The following is a 17,631-nucleotide window of genomic DNA, read 5'->3' as shown; positions in this document are numbered from 1 at the left end:
GTGATTTCTGATGGGCACACATGACACACATTTTTCTCACGTGAAGATGTATTTGGGATCACTGACAGCTCATCACATCCCGCCTTGCTGAGTCACACGGAACCGGGTTGACGGGTCTGTCTGCTCACAGCCTCTCAGTCCATGTAGCAGAATAACTGACAGGATATCCAGAGATGAGTCACAGTGTTGTCGGACAAGGGGGTGAAACGTAGGGCGACCCCCTGAGCGTGCTGTGTGCCCCGCAGACCCCGCCCCCCTCCTTTGCCTACCTGCTGCTGTGCGGCGCAGCTGTCGGGACTCAGTGCGTCATGGCTCCCGGAGCGTCCGCCGCCAGCTCTCGTCCTCTAATGGATTATGAGACGAAAGTTTTCCCCCACGCCGGCGGCTACGGGCGCTACAACCGGATTGTGGTGGTGTTCAGCTGGTTCCCCACCTTCGCCGTCATGCTGAACCTCTTCAGCGACGTGTTTTTTACGCTCATCCCGGACTCGTACCACTGCAAACCAGACCCGACGCTCCTGCCTTCTACTTTCCTCCTCAGTAACTTCTCCAAACAGGGCTACCTCAACCTCACCATCCCCTGGGGGAACGACTCCGGTCTGAGCCATTGTGAACTTTTCAAGTACCCCCCCCAACACGTCAGACTTGTCAGGCAAAGTGCCGCGGGAGCGGGTGTCCTGCACCAAAGGGTGGGAATACTCCAACGTGGCGGGGCTCCAGAGCAACTTTGTCACGGAGGTAAGAAGCTGTTGAACGACAGTTTTACATTTGTGTGTGTGTGCGCGCGCGGGGAGAAAGGCTGTGCGTGCGTGTGAGAGATAACTGAAGAGGAAGATCTGTGTTGGCAGTAAAATAAGTGTGTGTGATGTGTAGGTCGACTGCAGGGTTTGGGTTTATTCGCATTTCTTTATTTCTTATGAGTCAAAAGTTTGTGAACCTGAGTCAGCAGTTCTTTGTGGATTTTTTTTTTTTTTTTTCGCTTTTTGGTTGTGTAACATGGCTAATTAAATTACTTAGACATACTTGTTGCATTTCCTGTCAGTGTATCACGTGTGCCATGAAGACGTCTGCTCTCAGTTCTCAGGCAATATTGACTCAGTTTGAACTACTATAACTTTGAATACATTTTCCGAGGAACAGCAACCAAGTGATGAGTCCCAGTCCAGACAGGTAGACAAAGCTTCACTTACAGCACTGTGCAGAAGTCTTTACCAACTCTGGAAAAGGAAAGGGATTCAGTGATTTCATAAAACATGCAAACATAAATTGAAATTTGAACAATAATAATTAGCTTGAAAGTTAATATTTGGTACATCCCTCTGACGTAAATCTTCTCAGACAAGTTCTCATGTCATAACTTGAAGTAGTCTTCTTCATACTTCAAACCTGGAGCCCATTTCCAGATATATATTTTATTCTAATATATAATTGGGAATCACCTTCAAAAATCCAATTTTATGTCCATCGCAGCTAATTGAAATGATAAGAAATCATGTGTTTCCAGATAAATAACAAACTCCCTAAAGACTGTATCTAATATCTTAACAATGATGTCTGTTATGTGTAGTAACAGCTCTACTTCCCCCTTCATCCTTAAATGTTAAAATTCCCTGTTTCAGTAAGTAGGCCACTGAAAAGTGACCGGGTACAACGATTGGCTTTCACATGAGTATATAAGCAGCCAATGTTCAAAGGAGAAACTCTGAAAGCCTGGAGAACTATTGGTTAACACCAAGACATCCCAAGAAAGTGTGCGAAGAGATAGAGCAGCTTGCTGAAGACTTTTGCACAGTCCATTTTGTTTTTAAAGCCATCATTGATTCCAAGTATTGGTTTGTGAAAGGAGGAGGGTCATCCAGTTTGCATTCAAATTTGTTTTGAGGTGTTTTGTGCCTCACAGCCAGCACCGGTACACAGACACTGTGCTGACTTTTAGCATGTTGTTGTGCAACATGTGTAAACAAGCAGCACTTTTTTTGTTGTTTGTTTTCACAAGTTGCACAACAAGATCTTCTTTTCAGATGAGTTGCTCAATGAATCGTCCCAGTCCGCAAACACTGTCATCAGATTTAAACAAAACCATTTCTCAGTGTGATTTCTTACAGACATTTCATACACACATATGTATCGGTACATAACTTAGCCATAAATATCCTAACTTTCCGAGCCTTCAGTTGTAAGTGCGAGCAGCTGCAGTAGAGATCGGTATCGGATCTGATGAGGGGAACAAAGTCATTATAGGTAATTGGCCCACGACTTGTCCTCAGATTGTTGTCTGTTCCTCCCTCTGTGACAAACTATGGCGCTGGGAAGTCTGAAGCGTTTGTGTTCCTTCCTGAGACCCTGAACACCTTGATCTCCAACCAGTTTCCTCTGTCCATGATGTCATTCCCAAGGACAAAGGAAAACTCCAACAACGGGAAGCTGAAAGGAGAACAATGGAGCTGAAACAGGCTCGTAGCAAAATAACAGACTCCCAAAGTAGCTGTCCTCTTCTATAAACTGGTAAATAAACAATTTTCTGTTCATTTACATTAAACGTTAGTTGGTTCAGGTGAAGATCAGCTTGCTGCTAAGCCCTCTCTTGCTAAGCTGTACTTATTTTATTTCTTTTTTCACACTGTGTTTGACCTCTTCCTATGCTTGTGATCAGTGCTGGATTACAGCTGTGTAAACAAACATCTCTGAGGCTACAGACTACCAGAGGTATTTTGAAAAGTAGCCTTGCAAGCCAGATTCTCTTCCTGTACCAACGTAGCTCTGTATTGAATATATAGAGCACTCCAGTGTGGCGTGCCAGGCTATTTGAAAAGATCCTTGATCACTACATGTTCATTGATAATGGATCAACTATAAATCTTTATTTTCATAGCACCTTTTCCACCAAATGAACACTTAAAACAAGGGTGACTTACTGTGCTTGGCTAAAATGTGAGCTCTTTTTTTTTTTAAGTGGTTTGTTGTAAGCACGGTCTTACAGAGAGGTTATCAGCATTTCTCATGCAGACCGGCAGTCGCTTTCACACAAGAGAAGCCTTAAAACTAAAACCTCTGCCTCACACATTGGACCTGGAGGTTTTAGGAAGCACAAGCAAGCCTGGAGTCTGTGAGCAAAGAGGGTTAGTGGGAACTATGATATCTTTAATGTAAGAAGGAGCATGAATTTATTTTTGATGATAGCTTTTTGTTATATAAATGGCTTTTTTAAGAGACTTTTTACTGTCTAAATGTGATAAAACTGAAAAATAGGTGTTGGAAGTTTGCAGCATTATAGTTTGTACTATCTGGATGTATTTTGTCAATATATATTTCCCAGCCTGGCAAACAAAGGTTAACCATTCTGGGTCCCTGAACAAGGCTGTTAACCCCCAACTGCTCCTTATAATGGCAGACCACTACTCCCGATGCATCTAGGATGGGTTCAAATCGGAGAAAGAATTTCACAACTGGGGTTGGTAAGGTATCAGTTATTATATATGTTTATAATTTCCCCAAAACAGTGTTGAAGTTTGGTCAGATTATACACTAAGGTTGAACTTTAGCTGGTGGAACATAAATCCAGTCACCAATACACATCCTGGTATACAAAATGTCACCAATTGGATTTATTAGAAAAAGACTGCAGTGAATAATGAACATGTCTCATCTGCTTCAACATGTTGTTTAGCCCCTGGCTGATGAAATGAGTAGCTTGACTGCATCAAGTAAATGAATGAGATTAACTTTCCAAAAAAAATGTGGGAAGAACCATCCGATGCTTTATTTAAACATGCAGGATATACAGCAGGTGAAGAAACATTTTCAAGAAGAAAAAAAAAAGTGCTCTAAAGAAAACGTTGGTCATGTGTAGAGATGCCTTAAAAATTCTGGGAAATCAAATTGGATGTTTTCAGGAGTAGACTATGCAGCTCCGTTTAGTAAAGGTATTTTTACACACCATGCCGGGAAAAGTGGAGAAATCGGGGCTAAACTGCTGAGTAGCCTTAAAAGAAATCAATAAGGCTTTTCTATTTGTTTAGGAGAATAAAGATTCAGGTCTGGAACAACTGAAAAAAGGTCATCAGGGGTAAGAAAAGCACAAGATGAAGTATTGACTCCATCATGTTAAACACCGTGTGTGCAGACCAGCAGGAGCAGCGTTACGATCCGGGGTTGTTTCACTTGTTCAGGCTGAAGTCAGGAAATATTCAGTGCCCAAAATCAAGGTCAGGTGACCATATTTTCTAAGATAACAATGCCAGGATGTGTTGGGTATACATTTTGAAATAGTGGTCCAAGCGGCGCGAGACGTCACCGTAACCACATGGAGAGACTTCATGCAGATGTGCAGAAAACTTTACACAGCATAAGTACAAAAACACTTCAATTCTGGACTTAAATGTTGTTGCATTGCATGAGCATACCAGCTATTGCTGACTTTCTTCAAAGCTAAAAGATGAGCCATCAAAATGCTGGTGTGTGACTTTTTCTTGCTTGTTTTAAAGCGCAGCCGTGCGTTCTGCTCTGAGTTTTTCCTCACCAGTTTTCCTCACATTACAGCTGTCCGTTTTGTTCCCAGCTAAATAAACTTCATCCAGTAAACTGGAGCAGACAAAGGAAGGATGTTGAGAAAAGGCAGAGAATTTTCTAGCAGGCATCGACTGGTGCCAACCCGCCACAGAGCTGCTCGCAACTTTGAGCACCACTTTGTTCTAATGTAATAACAATGTCAGCAGGCATCTTAACTCAATAAAAGAAACGACATGATCTGCATTCCTGCCTCCTCACAGAGACCTCTGTCACTGCTCGCCTGCTATTTCCTGCACGTCGCAAAGTCTTGTTCAGATGAATGCAGCATGTTGATGAGCTTGAAGTATTTGATCACACATCATCCCAGTTATTCAGCATTTTTCGTCCATATTTTTCAGATGAGCTCCTTTTTAACTTAAACGTGTGTGTTTGTCATGTACTTTCCTGCTGCTGCTGCTTTTTCTGAAACACACAAGTTTTTATTTTGGTTTCACGTATTCCAGGTAGCTGCTGTGTTATTTTTTATGCTTTTTTGGTTTTTTTATTTAAAGGTGATCAGTGTTCTGGGATTATGCAGTCTAGGCGTGATGAAGCTTTTAATGGATTTAAAAAAAAACGTATGGCTCCTTTAAGATGCTGTGAAATGAGAAGCTGAGTGACAGCTGCTGTGGAGCAGAAACGTTGCTGCCTCTGATGCAGAAATCCAAATCCAGAAGACTAAATTGAAGTGAACATGGGCATTTAATATGTGTTAATCCACTGCTGAAAATGGTCCTTTACTTTTGTTTAAGAAGTCTGCACCAAAACCTTTTTTATAGAATCATTCATCGATCATATGGAGATTTTTCTCTGGAGCTCGCTGGATGATCTCTGCAAAAGATCCACAGCTAAAGGCACAAATACATCCTAGCCTTGTCTGTGGATGTGAAAACTATGCCAGATTGGTTAGTTGGTAAAGAACGTCCTGATGTTTGTTCCAAACAAGACATTTTAAACTTGTGAAATATTTTTCCTTGTAATCAAATCTAAGTTGTGCTCTTTCTATCCAAAACACCATCTGGCCGGTCATAATATGTCCGACTGGCTGGTTGTTTAGCAGCTGGTCAGGAAAAAGGGATACGGGTGACTTGATTTAATTAAAAGGTGGTTATTTCCAGATTTGATAAGCAATCAAATTAAGATATTCGCCCAGTCCACAAAGAAGGCTGGAAAAGTACTTAAAAGAAACAGCTGGTGAAACATTCATTGATTAATTTTCTATTCCCATTCAGGGTTGTGGGAAAGCCAGAGGCAGCAGTTAGCAGGTGAGAGGCAGGTCACACGCTGGACAGGCCACCAGTCCATTGCCAGACCAACACAGAGAGACAAATAACTACCCACGCTCACTCCCAGAGAGATTTTAGTTACCACATTATTTAATGTAAATAACCTGGAACAACATAAAGTATTTATGTGAACACGGTAAATGGACTGGTACTTGTATAGCGCTTCAGTCATGGCAACCACTCAAAGCATTTTACACTACATGTTACAGTTACCGTTCACACACACACACACACACACACACACACTCATATCCTGATAGACACGTCAGTCAGCAATGCAGGGTTCAGTGTTTTGCCCAAGGACACTTAGGCAGGTAAAGCCTGTAATCAACCCTCCGACCTTCTGACTGGAAGACTTCTGCCGCTCCACCTGACCTGCAGCAACTATGTTGCAGAGCAACTGATGCTCCATCCAAGTGATGTTTTTCTCAGAAAACATCTTGTATATTTCAGACAGCGGAGAGGAGTTGCTTCGTCAGTCTGTCTGCAGTCCAGATTTTTTACTGACTGATAACATTTAATGCTAATGGTGTAAGATAAATGCTCACTCAGTCTTGCAGTGTACCAGCGTTTCACACAAGACCTCAGTGTTTCGGAGTTTTGTGTTTCAGTTTGCATTTGTATGTTTTGTTCCTCTGCAGTGGAACCTGGTTTGCAGTGACTACTGGAAGATCCCCGTACAGCATATCTGCTTCATGACAGGCTGGATTGTGGGATACATCTTTTTTGGTACATTATGTGACTGGTAAGTTAACACAAAAAAAAAACAAAAAACCACTCGACAACACGTCTAAATAAATATTTTAGGACTTCATTGACTTAGTTTTGGTTCAGTTTTGTTTTTGACGTTAGTTTTATTGTACATTTGTGCTTTCAGGTGTGGCCGTCGACGAGCCTTCCTCCTCTCTGTCAGTCTGTCCAGTCTGTTCGGGGTGGTCGTGTGTCTGTCCAACAGCGCTGTGGCCTTTTTGCTTCTGCGTCTCTGCCAAGGCACCATGCTCGCTGGGGTATTTTTGTCCTCGTACATTTCCAGTAGGTATCCTCCTGCAGCTGCGCCTCCTGCAGCTGTCTTTAATAGAGGGAGGGGGGTACACTTGTTTGGTTTAGTGAGCATTGTTTGATTCCTGTAAAGAGATTCATGTGCTCTTTATTTATACATTTATTCAAGAGATTTCTTCTTTTAATGCGGCAAAAATACATAAAAAGCAACGCAAATCAAATTTGAAAGAATGAAGTGAGCAAAAAAAGAAGCAACTGGCTGAGTAATAAGCAACACATGATCTTGACGGTATATCCATCTGAGAGGAAGGCGGCTCTGTAATTGCAAAGATTGCTTTACTTTCAAATTCTTATGTAATAACTGTATAATGCTAATGTGATAAATCCCGGTCTTGTGACTCACAGAGTAAAATCAGATGTTGTCATTCTGTCAGTATGCTCTTAATGCTTAACATGGGAAAAGCTAAAAATAAAGAAAAAGGTTTTGCAGGATCATTACTGAGGAAAATGCCTAACACATATCCACCTAAGCATCGTGCTATCTTGTAAGATCTTAACAGGAAAAGATAAGAGAAAATCCCATTTAGTCCATACAGAAGCAGATTACAAACCCGGTGTATCTGTTATCTTATCTTCACTTCAGGAGCTCTAAACTGATTTCAGACTTCATACTTTTAGGGCCTTATATGTGAAAGTCACAAACACAAAAGAAAGTCAGTTCAAAGTCAGTTTAAAGGAGTTTCCTCAGTAAATGATGCAGTACGATTGAAAGGTTTGTCCTTCTTTGCGTTTATGTTCCACTTTAGCTGTTCTGTCAAGTCTCTATTATTGAACGGAGGCAGCAGAGATAAAACCACACAAGTTCTGGAAATGATCTTTTATTAACCATTTCTCCATCTTTTTTTCGCCCTCGTGTCAAAAAGTTATCTGCAAGACTCGCATCACTCGGTCGCTGATAGCATAACCACTAATTACATTACTTTTATCAGATTATGTCCATCCATCAGACCAATAAACCGTTAACCATATTAAGACTTGAAACACAGAGAATGTATAGAAGATATATTTTTGGTCAACCTCCTGATTTTACTTTTTGTGATATGACACATGGACCTTTGTGGTAATCCACTCCCAGTTAGAAATAGCACAATGACCCAGTGCTTCCATTATTTCCTTTAACATAGGAAACATGACATACTTTAATAAAAGGAAGAGAGATCATTTTGTCCCATGCTTATTCTTGGCCACACCTTTCACAGCGAGGCTTGATTATACTTGTCCAGTTGTAGTAAATGTGATTTATATGGATATTCAACTAAATAAAATTTAAAAAAATAAAAAAACAACTTTATGAAATACTTTAATAACCCTTGAGGAAAATGTAATAAACTAATAATTACTATGGGCTTTTTTAGGACTGTGATGGCTACTAGCAGGAATGATTTCACCTTGCTGTCCTGTATTGGACTTGCCAAAACCTCGCACCAAACACACTCTGTTGTTTCTTCTATAGGTTTTTGTAGAGGAAGTGAAAAATCCCACATTATTTTCAGCAGCTTGCGCAGCATTCACCTCCAGCGGAGGTGATACCCAAAACAGGGGTTGTTGTTGGATAACGCTCTGAACTGAACCTAGCGGAGAACAATTTCAGCTCATTAGTTCCATCAGTCTGATCTGATTAGACTTCCATCAGTCTGATCTCACTTTAACTTGAAGTCCCTTTTTCATTTCTGATCACATATCCTTCAAGACGTTCTGCAGGAACTGATGTTCTAACTTTATCCTGTACTCCTCCTTGCACCTGTTGTTTATGTATTGCCAACGCCCCACCTCCATCCTTGAAGGCTTTCTTTTTTATGTTTAGAGGCTTTTTCAGGACACTGGTGATCCAGGGTTTATTTTCTTGTTGGCATGAGACTGTCCACACAGAAGTTGATATGGTCCGTTACACACCCAGTCATGGTAATGATGTCCTCTCCATGTGATTCATAAAGGACATTCCTGTCTGTGGCCTCAAAGCACCCTCTGAGAGAGAATCTTCAGCTTCATTTGGCCAGGTTTTAACAGTGTGTGTGATGACTGTTAGCTGTTGAACACTGGGCTTGTAAGCGGAGGTGTAAAGAACCAGATTATGATTGGATCTTGCTCAAGGAAGCAGGCCACAAGAGCTGTACATATTTTTGACATTTGCAGAAAATAAGTCCCAACATCTTATTTTCTCTGGTGGAGCAGCTGATGACTTGTTGGAATGTCAGTAATGTTTCATTAAGGGAGTTTTTGTTGTAGTCTCCAGGGATCGCAGTAAATGTGTTGGAATAGTGTTTGTAGCCTAGCAACAACAGTGCTGATGACGTCACAGGATGTGTCTTCAGCGGTACCAGGAACAAGATAGACTGCCACCAGAATAACACAATAGATAATATGAATGAAGACTCACAGCTAAAAGCTTGTCCCTCGTGAAGATCTCCTCTTTTACAGAGACATGTCCATGGTGGCACGACCTGTCGTTAAAAAATACAGCAGCTCCTCCTCCCTATAGCCTTCCATTGGCTTTCTTATTGTGGTTTTAAAGCCATGTACAGACACATCAGAGTTTGGGATGTGTTCATGCAGGCATGTCTCAGTGAAGCACGTCATACTGGATTCCTTGTGTTCTTTTTGAGAGCTTGTTAGCATGTCATACGTGTCCACATTACACATATTTTTCCTTATTGTCTTGATTTTGGAACACTTGGTCAGTAATTCCCGCGAGTAAACAACTCTTTCGTTGCCACAGAAATTCATCATAACAACTCTTGAAAGTGTCCAAAGTACAAAGAAAAATGAGTGAAATGCGGCGCTTCTGAACCAGTGGTGAAAATGAGCAGCTGGTAACAGCAACATGTTTAGTTTCTGTATCTGTTTCTGTCAATAATTTATTCCGTGATGTTATTTTATTTTATATCTATTATTATTATCCAATGTTTAAAACTAGGATAAGATTGAACTAGATAAATTATTAAAAACCATTTCTATTGAATAAATGTGGTGACTCTCGTCGCAGCTTAGTCAGTGCGGTCAGATTCTCATCGCAGCACAGTCCTTATGAAGCTGTCCCATTACTTGTCCTTCACCCAGTGATTTTTCCAGTAAGGTTATTGGAAAAGGGCCATAATCCAGCAGCTTTTCCATATATCCCTGCGCTAATACAGCTGACTCAAATGAATGATTCATTGTGCAGAACCTGATAGGCTGTTAGATCCATTTAATTTCATTCTGGTGTTGAAGCTGGAATACATGAAAACCTGCTGGATCGAAGGACCGAATTGAATACCCCTGTAGGAGGTACTATTTCAGTGTTTTTCAACCACTGTGCCGTAGCACACTACTGTGTTGTGAGAGGTCATCAGGTGTGCCACGATAAATGGTACAATTTTACATATCTGGTCTAAACAGAGTGAAAAATCTGATTTCTATTCAAGACACTTTGACAAAATAGACTTTATTTTATTTAAATAGGCTTTTTTTTTTTTAAAAAACATTTTTGGTGTAGCTTGGCTCAAAAAAGGTTGAAAAAGCTTGTACTATTTGACAGTACCCTGTTACCAGCAGATCGCTGTCTGATGCCAACATGAAATCAAACATGGCCAGTGACTTGTAGATGTTTGTCCATCCCAATTTAGAATTAGGAAGTGAACCAATGAATAATTATGAAAGCAAAAGGAGAAAGTTCGTATCACCAGGATTTTCTTTCCTTTCTTTTTTCAAGCTTGTGGGACTTTTGGTTATGATATATTATGAAAGATGTTGCAGTTCATTGTTCAGTAGCATCACAAAGACATAATGAAGTGTTAAGTCTGTTGTGGATTAGGAAGTTTATTCGTGATCATTATTCTGCTTTATTCTCATTTTCACATTTCAGCTTCTCACATTTTGCTGGTATTTTATAACCATTCTAATAAAATCTGCTTTACTGGCTGCGTAAGATGCTCAAAACGTGATTATTTCTCTACCATGACCTAACATATGATTTGTTGTCAAGAAATTTACAACCGTTTTACTCTAAACACAAATTTGCTGCATGATTTTCTGCAGAACTTGTAGTTTTATTGAACTCTGATGTAATTTAAGATAAGATGGGACTGGGACACTGATCAATGTTTATTAAAGCATTTTGACCCCTTAAACTACATGACGGCTGCTTGCAGGCTGCAAACTCAAACTGTTCTGCAAGTAAAAAAAACAAAAAACAAAAAAAACACCTGCTTGGATTTGACCCGTTAGAAATCAACTGATAAACAGCTGAAAAGTGTGGTGGGGGGGGAGTGCGGTGTTCCTCCCTCATACTAAAGCTCCTACCATAGCCTGTTGGCTGTGGTGATGCATATAGTACAGTATCAAATACAAGCTGTTTAGAACAAAATGAGCTGCTTAGGAATGAAATGGGCACATTCTTGAGAAGGAGAAACTATGCAGTGAAATCCTACCGAGGTATGATCTAAAATGCTGCCGTGAACGTACTCCCACATTCTTGTGGGGTTCTGATTAAGTCCAGATGAGGGCCTAAAGGCAAGCTTGTCAGCGATGTCTTCCCAGTGCTGCTTTTCCACGAAGAGCAGAACAAAAATGCAACCAGGACTGAAAACAGGGGATTTTAACTCCTCATTGCCTCCCAACTCCAGCCACACCCTAACTGAACAGGAAGGAGGCACGAGGAGCATAAGAGCTGAGAAAGACGGCAATTTAAGTTCAGCAGAAACACAGACAGCATGACAGCAGCATCCAAAACAAGTTTGCTTCACCAACTCAAGCTCAGTGCTCGTTTGCTTCTTATTTTGCTTAAGATAGAACCTGCATGTTTTAAGATATTCTGCAAAATGTTTTACTTTTAAAATGTAGAGAATGTGACGAGAAAAAAAAAGAAACTCCACCTTTGGACTTCATCTTTCCAGACATATGGGATTAAAACAGTGGGATAATGGAATTGTCCTCCATGTAAGGCACTATGTATTATGGATTGAAGGGATAAGACCACTAAGAACTATAAAAATTGAACAAAGGGCGGGTTCATCAAAGGGCATAAGAGATCCAGTACCAGCAAATTCAGCAAACAAGCATCAAACTGTGGAAAAAGCAGAAGATAAGGGGATGTTGTTTACAGTAATGCAATGATCTGAAAGAAGTCAAATTTGAAAGCCAAGATACTCGCCAAGGGGACTGTTACTAAGTACCAACCATGCAGGGGGCCCAATCTTTTGCTCTTGGCCCTGCAGTTATAAACTGTTAAATAAATGTATCCAGTGTAAGTTTATCCTTTTTTAACTCACTGAACCGTTAACAGAAATTGTGATGGGGGTTTTCCAACTGCATGTGTTAATGTTTTTTTATTTGTTAAGCTTATTTCAGCGCATGTGAACAATGTGCTGAACATAGAAAAACAACATCAGAGGAAATAAGTAACACATAAAGGATTATACAGTATAAACGCATAAACATTGTCAGGAATGTTTTGAACTGAATTTATATTGAATATATATCAAACTTTGATGTATAACGTTGTGATTTAGAATATCTTTACTTTTCTGAAAGACTGTTTCAGGAGGGTTTGATATAAATGCTTAAATTTACCATCTATGAAACCAAAAGCCTTCCCCAGAGTTCCACATGAAACCAGACATGGGTTTCATGTGGAACTGAGGGAGTGTTTCGACAGGAAATGGATTGGCTCTGCTCACATAAATTTCTTCTGCATCAATTTTGGTTTGTCATCTGTGTGTCCTCCCTCTGACCCCTGTCACTATATCAGGGCTGGAGCTGTGCGACCCTCCTCATCGTCTCATGGCCGCCATGATCGGCAGCTTCTTCGCCGTCTCTGCAGAGCTGCTGTTGCCAGGCATTGCAGTTCTAACCCGTGATTGGCCCGTTCTCCAGGCCGTGGCCACTTTGCCTCTGCTGCTGCTTCTTTCCTACTGGTGGTGAGTCGTGTGGCAACATGTAAAGCTCTGCATGTTTTTGGAATTTTCCAGCTGTGCTCTGAGTTTGTTAGTAGTTTACGAGGCTCTACAGTGATGAAAAAACACTTTAAGAAACTGACTCTAAACCACTGACTGGAACCTGCAAGTAAACTTCAGCATCCTCTCATACTTGGTTATTAATAAGTGTTATGAGGAGTGTTGTTGCTTTTATATGTCAAAATAACTGAGATGATAAATGACATGTTTGAGCCAAACAAAGTAACTATACACACACTCAAACATTTACAAGTAGAAATATAAAAATAACATGGATTTGCCAGTGGGCTCTGTATGGCAATTTATAAACAACCTAAAATATTTGTCTGTATTTTCTCAAATCGATCCAAGAGGAAAAAAAAGAAAAGAAATCCAGTTTAAAACACATTATGGATTTTCATTCTGCTTCTGTCTGCAAATTTGAGGCGTTTATTGTTTAAATGATCCCCGTGAGATATGATAACAGAGTTGTTTTCCTCAGCTTTGCTTCAGTTTTTCCCGAGTCGCCGCGTTGGCTGCTGTCCACAGATCAGATTCGTCTAGCCAAGAGGAGCCTCCTGGAATTTGCCACCAGAAATAGTGTTGGTCTGCAAGATGAGATCTATCCTTGTGAAACCCTGATGGCAGGTACGCACAAACATCGATATTAACACACGCAGACAAACTGTAGTTGTAAAATGATTGCTTTTATTAAACTGAAAAACAAGTCAATTCTTACAAAGAGTTTTTATTGATTTCTGTTGAAAATGAAAACAAGGACGCTTCTCCTCACGCGTGTTTCTCATGTTCAGTTTAGTAATAATAAACTGTTTTTAAACCCAGCAACAATAATGTTTTATTAGATGTGAATGTAAAGTGCCTCGTGTCCTTGTCTTAAACACCAAAAGCCCCTTCAGTTTACTTGTTATGAATCATTTGGTTTATAAAAATGAACTTTGCTGAACTAAACACTGACTTCAGGTAAAGACAGACTGTAGATGTTTTATAAAATGTCTAAAAATAATAAATATTTCTGCAGCTTATACTACTCCTCTAAAGCCACTGACCGTGGCTACTGGGACTGAGAATTGAAGACAGTGTGGAAGAGCTTCTAACCTGTTTTTCGGGGGGCTGGCAAGGGTCGTGGCTCTGGTTGCTCAAAGGGGTCGATAAGAATATGAGACAGAATCTCACCAGATCTGTTACCTCGCTAATCATTTTTATGTTGCACATATGGTCTTCTTATGAAGTTGGAGGTCTTTCTCCATACGTATGATGCTCCTTGTGTAAATCACAGTTCTCTTGAGATAAAGCTTGGTGTACCTGTACCTAACTGAAAACTGCTCAGAAATATACATTTTTATAATGTCATAGTTTATTTATTGTTGAATCTTTTGACTCTTTTTCTTATTTTTGAGAGGGAGGGTAAGTATGTCTGCTGTTAGGCTGAAGAAACTTCTAAACTTTTTACGCTTTGTCTCCAAACTGCATCAGTTTAACCGTTAAGACACAAAATCCTGTTTTCCTGTTTTTATAGAGATAGATTCAGCCCGTGGAAACGACAGTCAGCCGAGGTTTTACACGGTCCTGCAGCTGCGTCGGACTCGTGTCATCTGGAAGAATTGTCTCATTCTCAGCTTCACTCTGTGAGTTTTACTCATCCTTTACATATCTGTCTATAAAATCCTCTGAATTCTATCTCTTCTCTCTGTGATTTCCTGAGCGAGATTTTTTCATTTCAAAGAGAGCGTGATACAGAATGACGAGAAGTAAGAGTCGAGAGATGTGTGTAAAGTGTGTGATTGTACACAATGAAACAACAAAGCTGCATCGTCTAACTTTATCTCTCCATCCAGGTTTATTGGAACAGGCATTCAATACTGCTTCACCAGAAACCTGCACATTTACTCCAAAAACTTCTACTTCAGCTACTTCCTGCGAGTAATAACAGGAGCACTGGCCTGTGTCTTCATCTGCCTGTCTGTAAATCACTTCGGTCGACGTGGGATGCTGCTGCTATCTGCCATCATCACCGGGCTGTCATCTCTGCTGCTGCTGGCCCTCACACAGTGTATGTTTACTTCCACAGCAAACGTTTCCTGCACCGATTCTCTCTTGGGGACAGTAGCTGCTTTTCAAATAGGAAATGTTACCAAGAATTTTCACAGTAAACCTAAAACATTTGATAATTTGATGCATGTTTCACAGGCCACTGAGAAATGCTGACATGATCCATCTTAGCTGATGTAATACCAGTCTTTGTCACAGGCTTGCATATTAGCGTCTTATCCTTGACATCGCAACAGTTTTTGTGAGCTCTTACCTTTGAAAACCAAACATTGGTGGCATGGAGATACTCAGATGACAATAATCCAATATTTTGGCTAAGAGTCGAAACTAAAAAGATTTTCAGCTCCATTGTTGGTTTCTTGAGTTTACTTGTGTTGCAAAGAAAAAACCGCTCTGCTTTAATTCCTTTTCCATCCTGTGTGTTAGACCTGCGAGGTGGCCTGGTTTTGGTGCTCTCCGTCGTGGGTTTGCTCTTCTCTCAGGCTCTCGCGATGCTTAGCGCCTTCTTTGCCTGCGAGGTGATGCCAACTGTGGTTCGGTGAGTGGCGGGGACGCCTGTAATTCTTGACACAATTTTCAAGAACTCCATTGACAGTTAATCCCAGTATGAAGTAAACCCAGCAGGGTAATGAACCTTTCCTTCCATCTCTCCATCAGAGGTGGCTGCTTGGGCCTGGTGATGGCAGCAGGATGCGTCGGCATGGCCGCCTCCTCGCTGATGGAGCTCCAGAATAACGGCGGCTACTTCCTGCACCACGTCATCTTCGCCTCCTTCGCCGTCCTCTCTGTTCTCTGCATAATGCTCCTACCTGAGAGCAAACGCAAATCACTCCCAGACTCCCTAAAGGAGGGCGAGAGCCAGAGACGGCCGCCTCTCTTCCTGTCCCGGCCCAACAGGGACAACCTGCCCCTGCTGTGTACGCGGCCCCCTTTGTCGGAGTACAACCCTGATAACTATTCCCGCCTAGTTTCTGCCACCAGGAAGATGTTAATTAAAGATAGTTTGCCTTACAGGATTGCTGCACCAGCCCACCCCCCACTGTTGTCAGACAGTGACACACAAGAGCTAGACAATGAGACTCAGAGGGAGGTTCTGTCATAACTTTGCTACCTGCCTCTCCAACAGACTTGGGATTACCGCTCTTCTTTCTAAAAAAAAAATACCTCCAACAATGTGGGATCAACCTTCATTTTCAGAAATCACCACCAGCTGTTGCTTACTCAGTAAAACAGACCTGAGCTCGGATCCGGTGCACTTTGGAGCCACAGCGCCAACTACTTTCTGCAGCAGATCCGTCTCCTCTTGCAATGCTCATACGGTGGGATTTCCTCTCATGAATTCAGGTATGCTGCCTCCAGCTGATGTCGTCATCCATATTTTATTTAAGTGTGGGGAAAAAAAGCGAGTCCTTGTCTGCTGTTATGTGGCACATTCCCTAAAATGATCTTGCTGTCCAAAGCAGTTGAGGTCTCACTGCTCGTCTGATGAGGCATTCACGCTTACATGAGGCCCACAAGATTTACAAGATGAAATCTGTCTTGTGGCTCTTTTAGCCATGTGGACGACAATCTTTTGTATGTTTACTGGTGACACATGCACTTTTCAGTAGATTTAACTCTGTGTGAAGAGGAAATGGAAGACCGCCAAGATGTATCAGACTGGTTCTAACTATTCCTCTGAAGCACACTAGAGGGCGCCACATAAAGCTGTGATCACTGAACTGATGAGTTAAAAGATGTTTTTTTTTGTAATTGTTACTGTTTCATTGTGCAAATATCAATTCTAGTTAATGTAAGAAGCTGAATAGATTAAGAATTTTTTCTGTTCTGGTTTAGTTTGTCTCTTCTTAAACCGTTCGGGTTACAGTTATGTATATTAAAATGCCCTTTTCAAACTTTGGTTTTCTCCACAAACCCCCTTGAAAGCAAATATTTTAACCACTGTGTGGATGTTAGATGAAGAAGTAAATTATACACTTCAATATGTCAAATCTGAAGAAGACTAGTTGTAACTAAAAAACAGTGAATATTATGACATTTAGACATTTAATAGAGTTATGTTTACTATTTAATACTGAGCCGTGAGGATGTTTAAGCTTTTGCATCTTGCAGTCATATCACTGGAACTGTTGCCTCACTGTATAAAATTATGAGAAAAATTTTGCAAGGTAAAAACAAAACCTGTTTAAATCAAAATTTATTAATTCACTTTCAGAAAATGATCAAAGGTACTTTTGTATTAAAGGTTCTGTGGTTGAAAATACAGTTTTTGTTTTGTCATGGCATATTTTTTTTTATTGTCACATAGAAACTGACAGATTTTTTTCTTTAAAATCATATTGATGGCTCAACAAAACCAAATTACTGGTAGAAGGAGGCGTCCTGTAGTAGTACATTGCTTGGAGCACTAGGGAGCGCTGTGCTCATATAAATCTGGACCACTTCCTGTTATTCTGTCAAAACCGAGGGTGTCAAAAGTTGCTTCTTAAGGGATATGTCCGGCAGGTTTTTTGTGTAACCCTCTTCCAAAACACCCGGCTGACATTAGATGGATCCAACAGCCAATTGGGTTCTGCACAATGACGGATTCATTTCAAGGGTTGTGGCCTTTGAGGACCAGAGGTCTAAACCAAGACTTACAAATGCTGTTTGTCCATAAAGACTTTACTTACGTGGCCTCTCTTTTACCATAGTAACCCTGACTGAACTCTGTAAGATTCACCACTGCAGCCACCTTTAATGGTTTTATGGTGGATGTA

The 17,631-nt window shown here is 40.8% G+C and overlaps 1 protein-coding gene across 1 annotated transcript; it reads left to right on the top strand.

The window, feature by feature from the left end:
• Positions 1-308: 308 nt before the first annotated feature.
• Positions 309-16,993, top strand: slc22a31 (solute carrier family 22 member 31; the record flags this gene model as incomplete). The annotated part of the gene is given in 10 exon segments (XM_079241203.1): positions 309-626; positions 628-738; positions 6,476-6,579; positions 6,712-6,866; positions 12,619-12,787; positions 13,305-13,450; positions 14,340-14,448; positions 14,659-14,873; positions 15,299-15,410; positions 15,530-16,993. Coding segments are annotated over 10 exon segments (1,884 nt in total). The 3' UTR covers positions 15,975-16,993.
• Positions 16,994-17,631: the final 638 nt, after the last annotated feature.

This window comes from Telmatherina bonti (assembly GCF_933228915.1).
Source record: "Telmatherina bonti genome assembly, chromosome: 1".
Lineage (NCBI taxonomy): Eukaryota > Metazoa > Chordata > Actinopteri > Atheriniformes > Telmatherinidae > Telmatherina > Telmatherina bonti.
The sequence above is the reverse complement of the archived record's forward strand: the minus strand, read 5'-3'. Positions and strand labels throughout refer to the sequence as shown.